The sequence below is a fragment of the Haliotis rubra genome, unplaced genomic scaffold (genome assembly GCF_003918875.1).
Source record: "Haliotis rubra isolate DU_JTF1 unplaced genomic scaffold, ASM391887v1 Scf189, whole genome shotgun sequence".
NCBI lineage: Eukaryota > Metazoa > Mollusca > Gastropoda > Lepetellida > Haliotidae > Haliotis > Haliotis rubra.
In genome coordinates, this window is record NW_025765880.1 from 1,051,862 (window position 1) to 1,075,917 (window position 24,056).

A 24,056-nucleotide genomic window follows, 5' to 3' on the forward strand; every position below is an offset into this window, starting at 1 on the left:
TAAATATATGAGACGTTCCCTCTATTCACTGATACTATTGTCCACAGTATCTATGCAAGAAATACATGTGTATAATGTAAGCTATAACATAAATATTTGAGGCGTTCTCTCTATTCACTGATACTATTGGACACAGTATCTATGCAAGAAATATAATGTCAGCTATAATATAAATGTTTGAGACGTTCTCTCTATTCACTGATACTATTGTCCACAATATCTATGCAAGAAATATAATGTAAGCTATAATAAAAATATATGAGACGTTCTCTCTATTCACTGATACTGTTGTCCACAGTATCTATGCAAGAAATATAATGTAAGCTATAACATAAATATATGAGACGTTCCCTCTATTCACTGATACTATTGTCCATAGTATCTATGCAAGAAATACATGTGTACAATGTAAGCTATAACATAAATATTTGAGGTGTTCTCTCTATTCACTGATACTATTGGACACAGTGCCATGACGTTCTCTCTATTCACTGATACTATTGTCCACAGTATCTATGCAAGAAATACAATGTCAGCTATAATATAGATATTTGAGACGTTCTCTCTATTCACTGATACTGTTGTCCACAGTATCTATGCAAGAAATATAATGTAAGCTATAACATAAATATATTAGACGTTCCCTCTATTCACTGATACTATTGTCCACAGTATCTATGCAAAAGTACATGTGTATAATGTAAGCTATAATATACATATTTTAGACGTTCCCTCTATTCACTGATACTGTTGTCCACAGTATCTATGCAAGAAATATAATGTAAGCTATAATATAAATATTTGAGACGTTCTCTCTATTCACTGATACTATTGTCCACAATATCTATGCAAGAAATATAATGTAAGCTATAATATAAATATTTGAGACGTTCTCTCTATTCACTGATACTGTTGTCCACAATATCTATGCAAGAAATATAATGTAAGCTATAATATAAATATATGAGACGTTCTCTCTATTCGATGATACTATTGTCCACAGTATCTATGCAAGAAATATAATGTAAGCTATAATATAAATATTTGAGACGTTCCCTCTATTCACTGATACTATTGTCCACAGTATCTATGCAAGAAATACATGTGTATAATGTAAGCTATAACATAAATATTTGAGGCGTTCTCTCTATTCGATGATACTATTGTCCACAGTATCTATGCAAGAATATAATGTAAGCTATAACATAAATATATGAGACGTTCCCTCTATTCACTGATACTATTGGCCACAGTATCTATGCAAGAAATACATGTGTATAATGTAAGCTATAACATAAATATTTGAGGCGTTCTCTCTATTCACTGATACTATTGGACACAGTATCTATGCAAGAAATATAATGTAAGCTATAATATAAATATTTGAGACATTCTCTCTATTCACTGATACTATTGTCCACAGTATCTATGCAAGAAATATAATGGAAGCTATAATATAAATGTTTGAGACGTTCTCTCTATTCACTGATACTATTGTCCACAATATCTATGCAAGAAATATAATGTAAGCTATAATAAAAATATATGAGACGTTCTCTCTATTCACTGATACTATTGTCCACAGTATCTATGCAAGAAATATAATGTAAGCTATAATATAAATATTTGAGCATTTCCCTCTATTCACTGATACTATTGTCCACAGTATCTATGCAAGAAATATAATGTAAGCTATAATATGAATACTTGAGAAGTTCTCTCTATTCACTGATACTATTGTCCACAGTATCTATGCAAGAAATATAATGTAAGCTATAATATAAATATTTTAGACGTTCCCTCTATTCACTGATACTGTTTTTCCACAATATCTTTGCAAGAAATATAATGTAAGCTATAATATAAATATTTGAGACGTTCTCTCTATTCGATGATACTATTGTCCACAGTATCTATGCAAGAAATATAATGTAAGCTATAATATAAATATTTGAGACGTTCCCTCTATTCACTGATACTATTGTCCACAGTATCTATGCAAGAAATGCATGTGTATAATGTAAGCTATAACATAAATATTTGAGGCGTTCTCTCCATTCGATGAAACTATTGTCCACAGTATCTATGCAAGAAATATAATGTAAGCTATAACATAAATATATGAGACGTTCCCTCTATTCACTGATACTATTGTCCACAGTATCTATGCAAGAAATACATGTGTATAATGTAAGCTATAACATAAATATTTGAGGCGTTCTCTCTATTCACTGATACTATTGGACACAGTATCTATGCAAGAAATATAATGGAAGCTATAATATAAATATTTGAGACGTTCTCTCTATTCACTGATACTATTGTCCACAATATCTATGCAAGAAATATAATGTAAGCTATAATAAAAATATATGAGACGTTCTCTCTATTCACTGATACTATTGTCCACAATATCTATGCAAGAAATATAATGTAAGCTATAATATAAATATTTGAGAAATTCCCTCTATTCACTGATACTATTGTCCACAGTATCTATGCAAGAAATATAATGTAAGCTATAATATGAATACTTGAGAAGTTCTCTCTATTCACTGATACTATTGTCCACAGTATCTATGCAAGAAATATAATGTAAGCTATAATATAAATATTTGAGAAATTCCCTCTATTCACTGATACTGTTTTTCCACAATATCTTTGCAAGAAATATAATGTAAGCTATAATATAAATATTTGAGACGTTCTCTCTATTCGATGATACTATTGTCCACAGTATCTATGCAAGAAATATAATGTAAGCTATAACATAAATATTTGAGACATTCTCTCTATTCGATGATACTATTGTCCACAGTATCTATGCAAGAAATATAATGTAAGCTATAACATAAATATATGAGACGTTCCCTCTATTCACTGATACTATTGTCCACAGTATCTATGCAAGAAATACATGTGTATAATGTAAGCTATAACATAAATATTTGAGGTGTTCTCTCTATTCACTGATACTATTGGACACAGTGCCATGACGTTCTCTCTATTCACTGATACTATTGTCCACAGTATCTATGCAAGAAATACAATGTAAGCTATAATATAGATATTTGAGACGTTCTCTCTATTCACTGATACTGTTGTCCACAGTATCTATGCAAGAAATATAATGTAAGCTATAACATAAATATATGAGACGTTCCTCTATTCACTGATACTATTGTCCATAGTATCTATGCAAGAAATACATGTGTACAATGTAAGCTATAACATAAATATTTGAGGTGTTCTCTCTATTCACTGATACTATTGGACACAGTGCCATGACGTTCTCTTTATTCACTGATACTATTGTCCACAGTATCTATGCAAGAAATACAATGTCAGCTATAATATAGATATTTGAGACGTTCTCTCTATTCACTGATACTGTTGTCCACAGTATCTATGCAAGAAATATAATGTAAGCTATAACATAAATATATTAGACGTTCCCTCTATTCACTGATACTATTGTCCACAGTATCTATGCAAGAAGTACATGTGTATACTGTAAGCTATAATATACATATTTGAGACGTTCCCTCTATTCACTGATACTGTTGTCCACAGTATCTATGCAAGAAATATAATGTAAGCTATAATATAAATATTTGAGACGTTCTCTCTATTCACTGATACTATTGTCCACAATATCTATGCAAGAAATATAATGTAAGCTATAATATAAATATTTGAGACGTTCTCTCTATTCACTGATACTGTTGTCCACAATATCTATGCAAGAAATATAATGTAAGCTATAATATAAATATATGAGACGTTCTCTCTATTCGATGATACTATTGTCCACAGTATCTATGCAAGAAATATAATGTAAGCTATAATATAAATATTTGAGACGTTCTCTCTATTCGATGATACTATTGTCCACAGTATCTATGCAAGAAATATAATGTAAGCTATAATATAAATATTTGAGACGTTCTCTCTATTCACTGATACTGTTGTCCACAATATCTATGCAAGAAATATAATGTAAGCTATGATATAAATATTTGAGACGTTCTCTCTATTCACTGATACTATTGTCCACAGTATCTATGCAAGAAATATAATGTAAGCTATGATATAAATATTTGAGACGTTCTTTCTATTCGATTATACTGTTGGACACAGTGCCATGACGTTCTCTCTATTCACTGATACTATTGTCCACAGTATCTATGCAAGAAATATAATGTAAGCTATAATAAAAATATATAAGACGTTCTCTTTATTCACTGATACTATTGTACACAGTATCTATGCAAGAAATATAATGTAAGCTATGATGTAAATATTTGTTAAGTGGTTGTTGAAACTTTTGAGTGAGTAAGTTTAGATTTACGCCATGTTTAGCAATATTCCAGCAATATCATGGAGGGGGACACCAGAAATGGGTTTCACACATTGTTCCCCTGTGGGGAATTGAAACTGGGCCTTTGGCGTGACGATTGAATGCTTTAACCATTGGGACGCATGTATGCACACACGCACGCACGCATGCACATCCAGGGAAGCTACAGTGCCATGATTTTTATTCTTTATTTTATTCTCACATACATCCCATCTGAGTTATCAAACCAGTGGCTCTCTCATCAATGCCAAATGAATTGATTAGGTGTTGAGATAATCGAAACACCAGGGGAGATTTATAGGAAATAGGGAGGTTTGAGTTAACGGTCTCCATTGTTCCTCATGCTTTAAGCATGTTGCAGGTAATCTGGACCTGATGGAGTATGTCCTGGAGAGGCAGCCGGACCTCAGCCTGCAGATTGACCAGCCTGACAGTCGGGGGGACTCACCCCTCCACCTGTGTGTGAAGAGCCTGGCCAAGAGTGTCACCCACAGACGTGATCTGCTCGGGCTGCTGCTGGGGCTGGGATGCTGTGTCAGTGTCCGTGATGGTCGAGGGAAGACTGCTGTGCAGTATCTTGATACTGAGGATCCATGTCATCAACTACTGGAACATGCATCACGATATGCAGGTATTGTGTAGGGCTTCAGTTCAGCATGCATCATGAGATGCAGGTATTGTGTAGGGGTTTAGTTCAGCATGCATCACTATATGCAGGTATTGTGTAGGGGTTTAGTTCAGCATACATCACTATATGCAGGTATTGTGTAGGGGTTCAGTTTAGCATGCATCATGATATGCAGGTAATGTGTAGGGGATTAGTTCATATGCAGGTATTGTGTAGGGGTTTAGTTCAGCATGCATCACGATATGCAGGTATTGTGTAGGGGATTAGTTCAGCATGCATCACGATATGCAGGTATTGTGTAGGGGATTAGTTCAGCATGCATCACGATATGCAGGTATTGTGTAGGGCTTGAGTTCAGCATGCATCACGATATGAAGGTGTTGCTTAACAATTCAGTTCTGCATATGTAGCTGTTATGCTGTCATTTGAGAATGCCTTTGATTTACAGGTGTTACACAGCATGTAGAAGATGCAAAACAGTATAATGCAGTGTTGTGGAGCGAGTAGTGATGTAGCGCAGTTGTTTGCAATGAAGTATCAAGTGTCCACTGGCACTGTATGAGGTAGATGACAATTCCACACAAGTATAAAGGCTACAGGAAATGAGTTCCTTGTAACAACATTCCCTGTGTGTACCAGCTAGCATTGAGCGAGTTTGGTTTTATGCCACTTTTAGCAATATTCCAGCAATATCACAGCAGGGAATACCAGAAATGGGCTTCACACATTGTACCCATGTGAGGTCTACCAAAAGTAGGACATACACAAAACTGTAAAATATTGTTTAGAACATGAGTGATATTGTATTACACTGCTTTTGCCAATGTTGTAGTAATACTATTGCACCATATGTAGATGAGGTTTATTCTTTGTTCACCAATGCAGTTATATCAATACACTATGTATTTTCAGTGCTGTTTGTAATCATTTGGAATGTCTTTTAACATATTCGGAAGAGTGTTTGAAACGCTTATGATATCTTGATTCAATTCCCATAGGTGAAGGTTTGAGGAGAAGATTGGATCGCCTGAAAGCCATGGGAGACAGCTGTTTCAAGCAGGATGAGTATAGGGAGGCACTGAAGTGGTACAGAGAAGCCATGGTCCTTGCTGAGAGTGTCACCAACCTTAAACTCGATCTTGCACTTCTACACAGTTCTTGCTCAGCTGTCTATGTTAACTTGGCTATCATGGAAGATGAGGATGAAGAAGGCAGTCCTTCATCTTGCAGAGTACGTGTTCAAGGGGAGCAGAGAAGTGTTTAAATTGGGACTGTGTAAGCAAGGTTTTGCCATAGTTTAATCAGCCTGGCCACTGACTGGTGTTGACTGCTTGACAGTCCTGTGACATCCCAGGGTGTCATGTCAGCTGTATCTTCTGTTTTACCCATTAGGCACCTTGATATATCCTTTGAGCAAGTGAGTTAGTTTTATGCCGCTTTTAGCAATATTCAAGCAATCCCATGATGGGGGACACCAGAAATGCGCTTCACATATTGTACCAATCTGGGGATTGAACCCTGGTCTTCGGCGTGATGACTGAACGCTTTAACCATTAGGTTACCCAACCGCCCTCAGTGAGTAATATTGGTCCCAGAAAGTGAATGAAAGTAGGTTTCATGTCTTTCTGTGACTGACTTTGACCTGGAAAAGGGTGTTTGTGAACTAGGTCATAATGTCACGGTGACTGTGGGAAAGTATGTTTGCCATTTTCACTTCAGATATTGGTGATGGGGTAGCCTAATGGTTGAGGTGTTCGCACATCACACTGAAGACCCAGGTTCAATTTCTCACCTGGGTGGATGGGTACAATGTGTGAAGCCCATTTAAGGTGTCCCCCTCCATGATATTGCTTGAATATTGCTAAAAGTGGTGTAAATCTCAGTCACTGCTGATATGGCCTAGTTGTCTAATATAGCTTCTACATTATTTCAATACATATTTCAAATTTGTTGAGATTTGACAAGTGTTTCTATCAAATGGATTGTGAATGCTGTCTTGAGGCAGGTTCAGTTCAGGCTGAACAGGTGTCAGAAAGGTGTCAATCTTTTCACCACAAACTGTTAACAATAATCCATAAAATATATTGATGTATATTATATTTCATTGATTTCATGTCGTATGTACTATGACCTTTTGCAGGAAATGGAAGAACTACACAGAAAAAAGACCCAGCTTTTATCCTTGTTATCTAATCATAAAATACCAGTACAATTGGATTATGAAGATAATTTGAGCCAAGGACAAGGTGATGGACCAACCAGTACTTCTGCTGATACAACTGTACAATTAGATTATGAAGATGACTTGAGCCAAGGACATGGTGATGGACCAACCAGTAGTTCTCCTGATACAACTGTTTAGTTGGATTATGAAGATTACTTGAGCCAAGGACAAGGTGATGGACCAACCAATGCTTCTCCTGATAAATCCATACAATTGGATTATGAAGATGATTTGAGCCAAGGACAAGGTGATGGGCCAACTAATACTTCTCCTGATGCAACTGTACAGTTGGATTATGAAGATGACTTGAGCCAAGGACAAGGTGATGGACTAACCAATACTTCTCCTGATGCAACTGTACAGTTGGAATATGAAGATGACTTGTGCCAAGGACAAGGTGATGAACCAACCAGTAGTTCTGCTGATACATCAGGACAGTGTAAGGATGAAAGAGCAAGCAGAGCAAGCAAGACAGAAGGTACTGAAAAGGTAGACAATAAGAGTCTGTTCAATGAAAACCTTGATGATAGAGCAAGCCATACAGAATTTGAAAACCCTGTGGATGAATCCAAAAAAGCTATTTTCGACACAGCAGAGAGCAAAGTATTTTTTAAGCAGGGACAGGTAAAAAAAGAACAAGATGATGAGGGTAGACGCAGTCTAGATGTTATCCCAGCCATTATACATTCAAATGTAAGTCAACTTGGCAATGGTGGGACCAATGACAAGCAGCCTGAGGTATCTGGTGTTAAGTCCAAAATATATCAGAAGATTGAAATTCCAGCCAAACCAGAAAAGAAATACCCTTCTGGTATCACAGAAGGTAAAAAGATGCAAGCTGCCAGAATAGCAAAGCCAGAGCACAATCTCCAGATGCTGTCAAAGACTGAAGATGTTCCAAAGGAAGATGGTGACATTCCTGAGATATCTCAAGGTAAATGCTCACTCAATACAGCACCAGGAGTTCCTTCAGAATTAGCTCCAAGACAACTGATAGATTGTACAGAAAAGGAAATGACAGGCCCTATATCAGTGGATGAAACTACTAATGAAGATACTGAGCACTCAAATGAGTCTGATGCTTCTAATATCACTGTAGTATCAAGAAAGCCAGATTCACCCACCACATGTGTGAAAGTAGAGAAATGGCTACAAACCTGTGATAAAAGTCAGCCAAAGTCTCTGAGAGTAGATACAGATGATGTCACTTCTAAGACAGACAAGAATACAGAACAATATACCAAGGACATGACAGTGCCATGTGAAGTTAATCATTCTAAAGATGTTCCAGCAGATTTGAAGATGGATAGTTTGCAGAATGGACAACCTACTCTAAGCACCACTGAGGAAGAGAACTACGCCTTAGAAAAGGTTACAACTGTTGCTGTTGATGACGTCAAGCAAAAGGATAAAGCTATTTGTACACTAAATGATAGCCATTCTTCTGATCCTGTTCCTGATGCTGATAGATCACGTAGTACTACTGATCATTCCAACAAGAATAAGGAACAAACTATGAAGCAGGCTGTTCATATAGATATCCCAGATCATTCAGATGACATTGCTTATAGAGAAATCTGTAATGGAAAGAAACATGTTGTGAGCTCAGTTGATGTAACAGCATGTGACAAACCCACAAGCAAAGACACTGTAAAAAACGAAAGCAAACCAGATGTATTTTCCAGTGAGGTACGTGAAACTGTTCCCAAGGAAAGCAATGCAATTGCCAATTTTGAAGTAACAATTCCTGAAAACACAGGTGTTGCAGCCCATGAGCCAGCCAATGAAAACAAACGAAAGACTCGGAAAAAGAAGAAAAAGAAGGAAAAGAAGAAGTCAGTGGCCATTGACGAGCAAACATCTGAAGCTACACTAGAAAATGATGGTCATGGAATAAATATAAACGAGAATGTTGACAAAGAAAAATCAGTTATTTCTGATACACCTCAAGAGGAAAAGATGAAAATGGTGAAATATGTGGCAGAAAGACCAGTCTTGACAGTTTCAGAATGCAAATCAGATATTTTGGAAATGATCCAAAATTCCAGCTATTCCATTTTGGAGAGCATCAGTGGAGCTACAGGCTATGGACTGGCTGAAAATGCAGATTCTAGAAAGGAGAAGGCTGAAACTGCAGGAGAGAGGAGGGGAGGGAATGATATGGAACTTAAACCAGACCACTTTGATAACTTACCATGGGAAGTAGAGTTCACAGCTGATGCTTGGAAACATCTCAGGAGCAAGAGTGTACAAATGAGACTTAAGCAAAGGGCTGTAAAGATTATCACAGAGCTAGCAAATGGAAACTGGAGGCCAGAATTTTACAAACCTGCCAGCACTAGTACAAGAAATATTTTCACATCAGAACTGTCCAAAACCACTTCATTAATATGGGAGAAAGCTGTTGCATTTTCAGGACGTTGCAGCGATTCTCCAAGTAAAAGAATGCAGAATGAGGATGATGGAAACTTTGCTGTTAAAGGTGGCCGTATTTACACACAGATCATTAGAGTGTGGGATATTGTCTCCAGTGATGATGATTCTCAGAGACTGTTGGATTCAATAAGAAAATCATATAAGAGAGGGAAAATGTCACTGTTGAAAAGAAACTTGCAAGGTTTAGAGAGATCAAATCATACAGACAAACAGAAACATCTTCCATTACTTTTTGCAGAACAAGATATGAGGGTACAAGAAACAATCACTTGCATGTTCTTTCACCCAGCAAGTCCAGATCCAAGGGAATATCATATCCTCAAGTTCTATGCATTTACATCTGCCTTAGTCAACATTGTGCTGTCCAATATGACCAAGAAAGCTGATCTGCCTTTCAAGGTGACTGATAAAGAGCATGCTATCATCCACCTCAGTGGTGAAGCCCCCATCCTCTTGCAGGGAAGAAGTGGGACAGGCAAGACTACGAGTTGCCTGTACAGACTGTGGACAAACTTCATCTCCTACTGGAGGATAGCTCAAGAGAGAGGTGCCCCCTTAATTCCAAGGATGGGCTGGGCCTTTGCAGCACCAGGTAATGTGTACACATATTGATATGTGCATATCACATTTCAGGAGATTCAGATCTGAAATGAAAAATAGTTATTGTTGCCGATAATTCCAGATGAAACTAAATTGACAAATATCAATATCAAATTGACAAATACCTTGTGATATGTAGAATCTCCAGTGGTGTAGAAATATATGAACTGATCAAAAAGTAACCATCTTTGTAACTTTCATTATTTTCACTTTCCTCTGACATGTTTTCCAAACCTTTGGTGATAAAACCCCTTTCATGAGAATAAATATCAGCTTTGAGCATTTATTTAAGAATACCCCTCAATTTTAGAATCAACTGTTGTTTTGGATGATATGGTTCCAGCTGAAGACGATGAGGATGGAAATCCTGAAGATGATGAACAAGCAGATTCTTATGAAGCAGCTGATGTCCAACCTTCCTTTGAGAGACAGGAGGAGGAGGAGGACCAAGACTATGGAGAATATGACCATCTTCATCAGATCTTTGTGACAAAGAATCCTGTGTTGTGCACAGAGGTTCACAAGAACTTCTATGAACTCTGCCATGCTTGTGATGAAACTGCGGACCATGTAGAAGCTGAATGCCAGGAGATCCCTCCTAGACTACAAGATGTTGAGGATCTCAGTTACCCACTTTTCCTTACATCTAAGCAACTGTTAATGATGCTGGATGGCTCACTTGGTCAGCCTTATTTCTTTGAAAGGGGTGAGGACGGTAGTCTGGGTGCAACGGTGCGAGGATGGGAGGAACAAGGAGATGCCTTGGGTATCTCACTCATGGACCAAGACTCTGATGAAGACTTTATGGGAATGAACAATGACTATGATGAAGATGTTCAGCAACAAGAAGCAGCAGCTGGATTAAGACAACGGAAACTGAATCCAAGAAAGGAGGTCACTTATGAGGTATTCGCTTCTACCATTTGGCCAAAGATTAAGAAGAAAGCAAAGTATCATCCATCTTTAGTTTGGACTGAAATCATGTCTTTCATCAAAGGATCCTTTGAAGCATTGGCAACATCAGAAGGACATCTTTCAGAGAAAGACTATATTGAAGTAGGGAGAAAGAAAGCTCCTAATTTTTCAGGATTGAGGAAAACAGTTTATCAACTGTTTGAGAGATATGACTTTTCCAAAAAGCAAAACTTGCTGTTTGATAAGGCAGATCTTGTGTCAGACATTTTCAAACGCTTGAAAAAAATGAATAAATTACCTTGGATAGTGCACCAACTGTATGTTGATGAAACACAAGATTTCACTCAGGCAGAATTAAGTGTCCTCATTCGAATCACACAGCATCCTAATGACATGTTCTTGACAGGGGACACAACTCAGGGGATTATGAGGGGCATCTCCTGCAGGTTTAGTGACCTCAAATCTCTCTTCTTTCAAGCCAAAAAATCACTGGCAGCTGGTAACCAGACAATGCTGAATGAACCAAAGCAAGTGTACCAACTGACACACAGCTACAGATCTCATGGTGGGATCCTTGCCCTTGCCTCAGCAGTCCTGGACCTGATGGTGGAATTCTTCCCAGAATCCTTTGACAAACTGAAAAAGGACCAAGGTCTGCTTGATGGACCGCTACCATTGCTGATGGAGTCTTGCAGCCCGCAGGATCTCGCAATTCTGCTTCAGGTCAGTCTCCTTGTAGTTTGTACAGTTGTCATCATGCATGTGTGTTCAGGGTGCAACTAATCCACAATGAGGCAATTATGATACATATCATGATTATTGGGTAAGGAATATGAAGGACAGTGAATACAATAACAAGACAGCAGTTGGTGTATTATTCACCATGTTCAGGGAAGCAACACAATGAATTATTTGATATGTTTTAGCCAGGATGACAGTGGCAATGACTAGTGACCACATTACTGTCAAATTTAAGATATAAGAGTGTTGGCTGCACTATTTGGTCAGCTATCTTACCCTGCTTTTCTCTGATGACATCGCACTTATATCTGTTACTATTGGAGGGCTACAGAAGCGCATAAATGTTTCAGAAAAGTTTTGTATAGAATATGGTCTCTCATTTCAGATAAGACAAAAGTTGTAAATTTTTCAGAAAGGTTCTATTTTATCAAAAAGAGAAAGTTGGTTTTATAATGGTAAGAACTTGGAGGCTGTAACTTAATATAAGCATCTATGTATAACATGTATAAGGGGCTTGTCTTGGTCTAGTCATTGTTCAAATGCAGCTTTGCACGGTGAAAAGGCTGTATTTGGTGCTCTTAAAATATTAAGTAAGCAAGGTAATATAGATCATGAATATTCTTTAAGATATTTGATATGAAAATAGCTCCTATTTCACTCTCTGGTGCCAAGGTCTGGGGATTTTTTCAGAATGATTATAAGATCTCTTCACCTAATAATATACCTTGTGGTGAATGCAGGTGGTATCCCCTATATCCTAGCCTACCAAAGGGTAATCAAAATTATTAGGTATATATGATTCTCATCATCCAAAAAAGTGCTATTACATGATGTTAAAGGCTTAAGATCATAATAACATTAATTGGGCTTCAAAGTGTTGTACAGTTTAGGTTTGGGTTTTGTTTGGGAACAGCAATTTATTTAGTTTCCTAATTACCGTGTTGGCCTAACTGTATTCATGAACAGCATTGTTAAATTCACTTCAAAATGGCAGCAAATCTATGTCGTATTTACTTCAAAATATCATTTTCCAGGAATTTAAATTTAATTAACATTAAGAAGTTTAGAGTAGCACTCGCTCAGTTTACATGTTTTTCACATCAGTTACCTATTGAAACTGGAAGGTATTATAATACAAATAGAAATGATAGATTACGTTTACAATGAGATGAAGGTTATATTTAGGATGAATACCACCTTCTTCTCCTCGTGTGTTCCAAATTTAAACAGTTCCACTTGAAACATTTACCTTAAACCTATTGTATCAATCCTAGTAATGCTAAATTCAAATTCCTCATGTAATCATCAGATTGTAAACTTATCAATGATTCAGCTAGCTTTATTTATCATGTTATGTATCTAAGATGTTCAAATAATTATTTTGTAGTGTACACACCATGTTTTGCCATGAGCAATGTAACCTATGTAGTTATGGGCCGATCTCTAAATGCCTGTTTTACAGTTCAGACTATGTTACTAGCATGTGAGTGAGTAAGTGAGTGAGTTGGGTTTTACGCCGCTTTTAGCAATATTCCTGCAATATCACAATGGGGGACACCAGAAATGGGCTTAACACATTGTTGTCATGTGGCATGACGAGCGAACGCTTTAACCACTAGGCTACCTCACCATCCCTCACTAGAATGTTTTTGATGACTCAAAATACAATAGTGATGAATCAAGAATTTGCGGGACAACAGGTCTTGAGTGCAATTTGCGTATGACATGTTTTCTGGCCGACAAGAATATATCTGTTATTGGTGAACTATGTTTGGGTCTTCAGGGAAACAACAGAAAAGCCTCCCACATTGAGTTCGGAGCTCACCAGGCCATCCTTGTGGTGAACGATGAAGCCAAGGAGAAGATGCCTGACATGCTGTCCAGGCACAGCATTGTCCTCACAATCTATGAGTCCAAGGGGCTGGAGTTTGATGACATACTGCTCTACAACTTCTTCACAGATTCTCAGGTATTCAACCCACCTTATTCGAAATATTAGCCTCTGCAGGTAAACTATGCAGAAATATTGTAATATTGTAAAGATATTATTGTGTTTCATTTCTTGCTTTACTACTTTAGTTTATCATATACAGTACAATGATATGTTTAACTTAAGCTGATACAAATCAATTTTGGTTAAATTCTAACAAATGTTGTAATTTGACGTACAATGAAAAAACAAGACAAGTGCAATGATCTATTATATGTTTCTCGAAATATATTCAGAGCAAAACTTGTCTATATTGAGGGTAATTAGTTGTCATTTGCATACATTTTACTGACAAGCAACCTGTATGAAAACCATAACCATTATTTACATATGTTATATTTGGGATTACACTTTCTTAGTTAAGTACAGACTTAGTACTTTTGTTGGGTTGAGACCCATCCGGGATTCGAACCCACACCCTCAGAGTCAGGCATGTTACATTTGACCACTTTTGTATATGGCATTGTCTAATCATAGCTGTCATATTTACAATTATCAGAGGTGTACACATAGTCCATAGTCTAAACTACCGATTGTCTGACTTCCATTTTTGTGGAAGTCACGGTGGCTGAGTGGGTCAGGTGGCTGACATTGTGTGCTGGCGATTAGGTGCCTGACTCTGAGGGTGTGGGTTCGAATCCCGGATGGGAATCAACCCAACAAAAGTACTAGAATCTGTACTTTACTAAGAAAGTGTAATCCCAAATATAACATATGTTACATTTGACCACTTTCTATATGGCATTGTGTAATCACATAACCATTTTGTTTTAGGCAGTATGATTCTGTTGCAGCCATATTTTTAAACTTATCATATCTCACGTAGTGTACTCTCTCTCTCTCATGATTTTACAGCTGAGTGGAAACAAAGTGCAATCAAAGTTTTAGCCTCTCTTGATCCATTCACCTAAACACTCCCCACTGCTCCCAATTATGTACAACCTCAGCCTCTGTTAAGCATGCGTCACGCCCCCTGAATGGTCATGTGACTCCTTTGTCTGATCATTCTCTTTCTTGTCACACAGCAGTGCAGACATGCTAAGTAAAGAAGACTCTACAATAAGAAAAAGTAAGTTCTGTTCTCAATGCAAGAACATCTTCACTTCCTCTGACCACCACTCGTCATGTATAGACTGTATTGGAGTATGCAGTTGGGATAAATTATGTACATGTAAGAGATTTTAGGAAGAGATCAGAAGAACATGGATCTTCAGCGGCCAAAAAGTATAAAACAGCATCCTGTTAAAGTGGCCAAGCGCTCAGTTACCCCTGCCTCTGACGGTGAAGGATGTTTGGAGGCATCGTCAGATTCCTACCTGAGTGAGAACTTCAGAAGCAGTCTGACCTAAATCTACGTGTGAGGAGGGTGCGAATCAGCTTGACAGCTCCAGACATTTTCTCCAGATTCAGCAAATCCCTCGGTCTCCTACACTGGAAAAAAAATCCATCTTTCCAAGCTTGGAAATGTCTTGGAAAGATGATGTTTCCAAGACATTTCCAATTTTGGAAAGATGATGTTTCCAAGACTTTCCAATTTTGGAAAGATGATGTTTCCAAAAATTTCCAATCTTGGAAATATCCGCAAGGGGAGATAACTGGTGGGTGATGGTAAATTATTGTTCTGCATGGGCTAATTGCAATAGTGGCATGGGGCGGCATGAGTGTTTCATGGGGTCGTTAAGGCGACTGGCGGTAGTCCTTGATCTTTGGTGTTGTTTTAGTAATGATTGTTTAAGGGGTTAACGAAATGATTATCGACTTGACTAGTCGAAATTGCAGTGAACACATTTTAAGTGTTCAATGTTGTGGGTGAAAAGTGAATTTGTCACGTTGAGTTTAAATATGTATCATCATAAAGCTTATATCTAGTCAGTGAGAGTTAATTTCGTACAAGGGCCACCGACCCGTTTTACAATTATAAAGATGAAAATACAATCCAGCGCCATATATAATATTAAGCTGTATGCTAACGTGTACAATGTCTAATTTAATCTTATACTCTATATTCAAAAAACTTCGCTCTTTTTGTCAATGTTTCACATGGATTATTTATGTAGTATTGTGGGAGAAGGCTGTTTCTCAGATCACAGTAAAATGAACATTCAATAAAGAATTGGTACTCTGATTCAATGGTAAGTACAATACACAGAGGGTAGAATCACTCATGTTGTTTTATATTTACTTTTCGCCCTTATTCCAACATTAAAGGATGGTCTGAACAACGAAACTTACTCAAAGCAAAACGAATCGTTGCGTTGCTGTCAATCGTTGCGTTGCCGTCCTGGGGGGTCGAGTGATGGTGTCACCATGCACTAATTTCCACCGGACCCCGCAGTTCGTGCTAAATCATTTAGTAAATGAGTTATGTTTGTGAGTGCATTACAAGCGTTGTGGAAGCTTGGAACGATATCTTAAATTTGTCCAGATCGCTTCGCGGAAGTTAAAGAATCAAACTACTTACTACTTGTAGTACAATATATATATGATTGATGACCAAACATATTTTCCATGACACAACTTGAAGCATAAAGATTTCTTTCTCGGAAGCGAGGTCGTGGTGGAAGTGACAATAATATTGTAAGTAGTGTTATATTGACACCCACCTCGCTTCCTCGAGAGAAATTGTTATGATATAAGATATATCACGCAAATCCTATTGGACATCAATCAAATACATATTTTACTACCAGTAGAAAGTAGTTTTGATTTTGTAACTCGGTGAAAACAAACCTAAATAGCATTTATTCTCAGACTCGCGGATGTTCGCGACAGTGCGCTGCCATTTTTAATAATCGTAACATGACGGGCTAAAGTCTGTTAAAGAATTAATGAGATTATGGTTTGTTTTCATCAAGTTAGAAAAACAAAACTACTTTCTACTCGTAGTTAAATATGTATTGGAATCATGGCCAACAGGATTTGGCATGACACAACTTATAACATAACGATTTCTTCCTCGGAAGCGAGGTGGGGATCGAAGTGACATACTGCGCAATAAATATCTTGCTACATTCCCATGGTTAATGTCCACTCACCAGTATGTAGATACTAGTCAACGTGCGTCTTTCTAGTTGGTCTTATAATCCTAATTAGTTTATTATCAGGCGATCTGCCTTTACTTATAACTTGAATATCTACACATTGTAAATCATAATTCGCACACACGTCCTAGTGTATGTTGTCTGTCTCATTACTTCACGACGAAATCATGGATTCTGTGGAATGCTGCGACAAATGAATAAAAACAAAATGCAATTATTAAAACTAAAACAGGTAGTTATAATGATGTCAGGCTATTACTTTGTTCGAGGAATGTATCCATCAATATCCATAAAAACGAGCCATTCACCTGCAGCTGTTCCAAATGATGTGTCTTTTAACAGTCTAATACATGTTCACGAAAAGTGATATATCGTTTCAGGTATTTCACATTGGTATATAGTCGCATTGGTCACCCAAGATAGCATACCTGGGAACTAATTGCATAATCTCCGCCATTCTTTACAAAAAAGTAATTTAGTTAGTCAATAATGAGAATCAATGTCTTGGCGGTTAATCCTTTGAAAGAAGGAAGTTGTTTTACGCAGACACAGACACGACAGAGTGTATTTAGTATTGATTAGTAAATGTACATACATAAACACTACCTTTCGAAAAATCCGCTGTGTAAGATAAAAGTATGGGTTAATCCTTTGATCGATGTTTATAATGTTGAGTATTTACTCCAGACACAAGAAATGCAAAATGGGAACCTTTGTCGGGTTATCTAAGTGGTGTTACCACTAATTATACCTGTTATAAATTCATTAACTGACCATCAAGTGAATGATGACAAATGACATGTGTAGGTTTATACCACCTAACACGGGTTACAACAAGGGAGTATTAATTGCTGTACTGCGTGCAATTTTAATTGCATGTGAAAACCTATGGGCCGACACTATTTTGAGAATACGGACAGAACTTCATTGTTGCAAAAGAAATACATATAAGCATTTGCTGTGTGCTAAAACTGTATTTACCTATTTACCTAAGTAAATTTTCAGAGTCTTCTAGCAATAGCAAAGTGCAAGGATGTGTTAAAAAGGAATAACGCAGTCAAACAGTTGCTGTTCGAATTGCATGAAATATGCTAAAAGCATGACATATTCAAGAACAATGTTTCCAATTTTGGAAATGTCCACAAGGGGAGATAACTGGTGGGTGATGGTAAATTATTGTTCTTTGCACGCCCTAGGACCTAATCCCTTGTTGATTGATGAGTGAGTCAAGGCAGTTAAGAGTCACCAATTAACAAGGCCTACTGCCTTAGCCTTATGCCTCTTAAAGAAGTCTCTGGAAGTAAGTTAAATCTTTGATGTGCATTAAGAAGTGGAATGCATTACTTTGACCTGATTTTCACCTGATGAAGGAGCAAGCATATGCTCCGAAACTTCGTGTTATTCACAATAGAGAAGCAGACATCCATAAATCTTGTTTTTCTTATTAAAAAGGTAAGTTATTAAAATCTGCTGAGCTGTAGGTTTGTTAATCATGTCGCGATGTGATTATCGCTCTAACACACCTGAGAGATTTGTCAACGGTGTGGTATGCACAGGCGGTGAAAATTGTATTGTATTACATTGGGTTGGTTGCATATTGTTAACATTATTCCATGGTCAATATCGCAATGTTTCTGAAATGGTAGTATACGGAAGTTTGTTCCACATTTTTGATAATTTATAGAGTGATTCTTATCAAATTAGATATTTCTTTATCGTCCGAACAGAATTCACAAATTACGGATGTTTTGTGTGTGTGTGTGTGTGTGTGTGTGTGTGTGTGTGTGTGTGTGTGTGTGTGTGTGTGTGTGTGTGTGTGCATGCACGCGTGTATAACATCTATAACTTGATAGGTATTAATTAAAATCAGGCCGATTGTAACCATAATGACTATATTGGATGGAACACTCCAAGAACAAAAATAATTTCACTCTTCAAAAGGAACTGGAACAGTAACATTTTTCATGTTTTCATATGAGCTTCTAAACATTGAATGACATAAATGCTGTATGATGAAATGGATCAGAGAACATTAGAATGGCATACGTGATGTGTGAATGACACGTGTAATGGTCAAAAATATATAATCACTATGTTAGTTAACTCATGACTAGACACGTCAAACTGGTACCGATAGATTTATATCTAATATGTAAACATTCAGTATTTCTTAGTACCTGAAATAGAAAACACGACTTTGGAATGAGATGTTTTAATCTGAGATTAATCTGTTAGGTAGCAGTTTACTTAAGTAGAACTTAAATCAACTTCAAAATATTGGTCATTCGCAAAGTGAAGCAGATTTCACTTATACTGCAGTAAACAGTATGGGGATACACAACGAAACATACCACTTATGTGATAACAACTCCCTGTTTATTGCATAGAGCGGCATGTCGATGTACAACGTTCAGGATAGACAAGCTGATTGAATGTTGATTGATTCCATCACTTGGACAAAGGAGTGGATTTAGACTTGTTGATCTTACTCTCCTCATGCCCCCAACGATGTGCTACTTGTTGAATCACCTGGTGTTAATTTGCTGCTAGTCACTATGCATATATACCTCTGTTCACCTGGTAACTGTTATCTTGATAACGGCGTGAGAATATACATGGAAACTCCCCTCTATCGACCTTTGGTCCAAACAGATGAGTTAAGAGAAATGTTGATGTCCCGTCCGCTAGCAAATTAACATTGGATTATAGAGACAATGATAGGCCTACGTGTTGATAGAAGAGGATATTCCGGATTATGCGAATGAGGGCACACCTAATGAGAAAACGAGCCAAATATATGTATAAAGATAGTGTTTCATTTCTGTCTCAGCATATCAACATTGAAACACATAAAAAACATAGAAGGCGTAAGCCACGAGTGGTAACGGACTATATGGACAGATTTTATTTAATCATGTTACAACATGCTACATATTACAGGATTTTTTTATAAATAGTTATATTACATCATATTATGAAATGTTTCAAAATATTACATAATTATAAATATACATACACATTTATAAGTACATTATAAATATATTAAAGATGTGAAAGAAGAGACGCTGAATCAGCAAACTGTCTAACAGTTAACAGTCCATTTTATTTTGAAACTGGTGTCTCAGTTCTTGAAGATGTCGTTCAAGTTATCGGTATTTTTTCGTCGTGGGTTGTCTTTGGCCTTCGGCATATTGCACCAACGAGGTGTAGGAATAAACTTATGTTCAAGTTGAGCATTAGCCATTTCGAAATCGAATGTACACTTTCATGCTTCTTTTCATTACATGTATATATCCCAATGTAATTAGAGGGGAACTGATCCAGAGCGATTCATGTTTCTCGCCAACAGTCTATAAATTACCAAACTGCAAGCTTGTCGGTATCTGCTCCCTCGACCGTGACGGACACAGGGACTGGGCTTCTGGCCACCTTGACAAAATTTCTTCAACCCAAACAGCGGGACATTAGGAAGGGTGGATGCTCATCAGATGCTGTTACATGTATTTGAGAATACCCCCAGTAGTTCCTGTCTGATTGCAATAAAGTATACCAGCAGTTTATATGCTTTTCGGATTTTTAATGCATAGATGGCATAGTGACTGATCCAATTTTTCAATTTGATCTTATTTCTGTGTTTTTTTACCTCGATATTTAATCATGCCATGTAAACATATGATGTCTATTACATATCATATTTATGACAAATGAAAATGTACTTAGGTATATACAGTTTTAACTTCAGTACACATCCAATGCTTATATGTATTTCTTATGCAACAATGAAATTCCGTTCGTATCCTCCAAACAGTGTCGGCCCATAACTTTTTTCAGGCAATTAACATTGCATGCAATTCAGCGATTACTATCCCTTTGCTGTAACCAGCTGAGTGTTTGGTGGTATAAACCTACACATGTTATTTGTCATCATTCACTTGATGGTCAATTAATGCATTTATAACAGGTATGATGGTAATACCACTCAGGTTACCCGCCAAAGGTTCCCATTTCGCATTTCTTGTGTCTGGAGTAAATACATGTACTCAGCATTATGAATTGATGGTCTGATGTGACAAATGTATTACATGTTATGTAATATGCTCATGGAACTGCAGCAAGACGAATTATCAGCTGAGATACAAAACAAACATTGATCAAAGGATTAACCGATAACACGCTGATTGATTAATTACTTTTTCTTGCACAGTGGATTTGTCAAAGGTAATGTTTATGTATGTAGATTTACTAATCTATACTGATTACACCCTGTCCTGTACCCTGTACCTGTGTAAAAACAACATCTTTCCTTCAATGTATTAACCGCCAGTAAGTTGATGGGGGTGTTCCTCTTTTGCCAGTCGGGCAAGTTGTTTATTTAAGGCGTAAGAGGATCACCAGACCATGTTAATTAGCAAGACAATGGTACGGGTGGGTGGGGAGTGTGGGGAGGAGATGACCAAGCCAAGAAAAAACACAAGTGGATTTAATGCTCATTATTGGCTAATTAGATTACCCTTTTAAAGAATGGCGGACATCATGCAATTAGTTGACCAATGAGATTATACACCAATGTGAAAACTGAATCGATGTATCCCTTTTTCGGGTATTAGACTGTTAAAAGACACTTGGCATGGAACGGGATTCTTTGTCAGCTGCAGATCAATGGCATATTGTTCCTTTATGTGGAGGTAGTGTGTCCCATTTTTGACAGCGTCTTGGTCACTGATTCGCGAAGTTTCGCTCTCAAACCTGGGATAACTAGCTGCACCAATTAAGGGTAGTTATGTTAATGCAATCACCTGAGAGAAGTACAGAACAAGTAAAATTCTTCAACACTAATACAAACTAATACGAGACGAACTGCCAGCAGGAATGGTACCATTATATGGAGATATCAGTGCCTGAAAACAGCCTCAGTCACTACAATAGCAGATGGGACTGTTGTCAGAAGAGGGACAAACAGCATACACATCCAGACCAAAGCTCTATTGGCTCCTATATCCAAATTTGAGGCTGTCAAAATCGGGACTTAACCTATGTGGATATTGATGGATACATTCCTCGAACAAGGTAATAACCTGACATTGTTGCAGACTTTAGTCGGTTTTATTTCTAATATTTGCATTTTGTTTTTATTCATTTGTGGTAGCATTCAACAGAATCATTTGTTTTCGCCGTAATGAGACAGACAACATACACTAGGTCATACCTAGGGTGTGTGTGAAATATGATTCGTGTTGGCATTCTATAAAATGTCTAGATATTACAGTCATGTTATAAATACGCTATAAGTATAATCGTATGCTTTTTATTAAGTTTCAAAATGCATGCCAAATATGGCAATATAATAATTAGGATTATAAGACAAAATACATAGACATACATTGACTTCGTTTTTTTTCAGTCCTGACATTTTTTTACCACTGGCAGATGATTAAACTTCAAAGTGTTTTCATTTCATTTTCAAAATGATGGAAATATTATCGAGTAAAAAAGATTTTATTTTTGTTAATCAATCTACACCTATACGATCAATTGCGCATGCGGATTGCGCAGCAAAGGTCACGAACCAATCGAAAGTACTGGGATATCATCCGGGTACTCAGGGGAGAAAAGCAATAACAAAAGCAACAACCAGTGCGCGGAAATTGCTCTGGATCAGTGCCTTGTTAAATGTGTTTACCATATGATTGTTTTGATCATGTTTTTACACGGTCGGCTTCAGTGTGCGATGTGTTCACTTCCATCAACCACCAGCTTGTAATAACACGTCACATGAGATTAGCCATGTGCTAAAATAACACCCAAACTTTAAAGCGTCAATGTCCTGAGCCTTATAAGAATCGAAAGGTCGGCTTCCTGAGTCGACATCTCAAACTATGGTATGTAAGTGGTAATAATTCCCGAGCATTAGAGAACAGATTTGCTTGTTTGGAATTTAATGCTTTTCATAAACTAGAATCTCATAAACTATTTGTCTCTGGAATCATCTGTGATATGAACTTGTGTAGTGGTTTCTCTAGAAATTATTTAACGTTATCTAAAATTAAACATTTAGTCACCTTTTATTGTATATGACCAAATTAATTAGTTACACTATGAAGTTTTTAAGAAGGGATTCATTTGGGTTCTTTTTGCCCCAGTCCGCCTGTGTGTGGACAATATAACCAATTATCTATTATTAAGTTCATGACATTTCGTGAATACACCAACTGCATAACACCGTCTCTGACCACAAACCCAAACGGGTTGCTCTCTATTCGCTCACAGTCTTAAAACAACATTTCATGGTCTGTTGACTGTTGATTTCGAAATGATAAACCACCTAAACGGCCCATCCCTTGTGTCAGGTGTTAATTAGAGGGTACCATTAAAGAATGTATTCTACTACAATAATCCTATTATTCCCTGGCAAGGGTTCACTTTTATGACATGTAATAAACCATGGCCAGTCAGTCAGTGGGTCCGGTAAACTTTTATTTAATCAATGATGTAACGTAGGTCTATGTAATTTGTGTTTATGCAAACCGTGACAGGTCAAAAAACTATTTGCGCTTTTGTGGATTATAAGTAAACCATACACCTAAAACTGTATTTTGGAAAATGCTAGCCATATCAGGGCAAATATGACAGTTGATGCCAATTTTTGACACCTAGAACAACAAGGATGCAGACGAGAGAAGTTATACCAGGAATAATCTACAACGTCTTATAGTCTCCCTGGTTATAGTTGATCGCATAGGAGGACGAATACACTCCTAGGAGGACGAATACACAGTCTATACACTCACGGGGATCCTTGGGAAAAGGAGAAACTGAAAGAAGTAGTGGTAAAATCCTTCCTAAATTTCCAAAGATTTTAAAGCCTTGGAAATATCATCTTTCCAATTTTGGAAATTTTTGGAAATATCATCTTTCCAAATTGGAAATTTTTGGAAATCACCATTTTTTTTTTCTTGTGCTACCATTTGCTGAATGAAGGGACTTACTGTCTCTAATTCACCTTGATCGTTCACCTGGTTTGTTGCCACAGACCATCTAGCCGGTTCGGCCGTCCCTATCAGTTCAGTAATCGGGCTCGGTTCAGTGATTCAGTCCAGCTTGGTGCTTCAGATCTCTTCTGC

At 37.2% G+C, this 24,056-nt stretch overlaps 2 protein-coding genes across 5 annotated transcripts in view; both read left to right on the forward strand.

Annotated features, from left to right (window-relative positions):
- LOC124274233 overlaps positions 1 to 8,282 on the forward strand; it is a 26,573-nt gene extending 18,291 nt beyond the window's left edge. The window contains exons 5-7 of one of the 2 annotated variants that reach the window (XM_046709572.1): positions 4,722 to 4,991; positions 5,987 to 6,219; positions 7,129 to 8,282. In XM_046709572.1, the coding sequence (XP_046565528.1) occupies positions 4,722 to 4,991; positions 5,987 to 6,219; positions 7,129 to 7,350 (725 nt within the window). In that variant the 3' untranslated portion in view covers positions 7,351 to 8,282. Of the gene's footprint in view, positions 1 to 4,721; positions 4,992 to 5,986; positions 6,264 to 7,128 lie in introns of both variants that reach the window. The other variant, XM_046709574.1, reaches the window with a different exon arrangement.
- LOC124274230 (TPR and ankyrin repeat-containing protein 1-like) overlaps positions 8,283 to 24,056 on the forward strand; it is a 45,722-nt gene continuing 29,948 nt past the window's right edge. For all 3 annotated transcript variants that reach the window (XR_006897894.1, XM_046709569.1, XM_046709568.1), the window contains exons 1-3: positions 8,283 to 10,240; positions 10,592 to 11,886; positions 13,688 to 13,873. Coding sequence is in view for 2 of the 3 variants with exons in the window: in XM_046709569.1 (XP_046565525.1) it covers positions 8,461 to 10,240; positions 10,592 to 11,886; positions 13,688 to 13,873 (3,261 nt within the window). In the remaining variant the exon portion in view is untranslated. The remainder of the gene's footprint in view (positions 10,241 to 10,591; positions 11,887 to 13,687; positions 13,874 to 24,056) is intronic.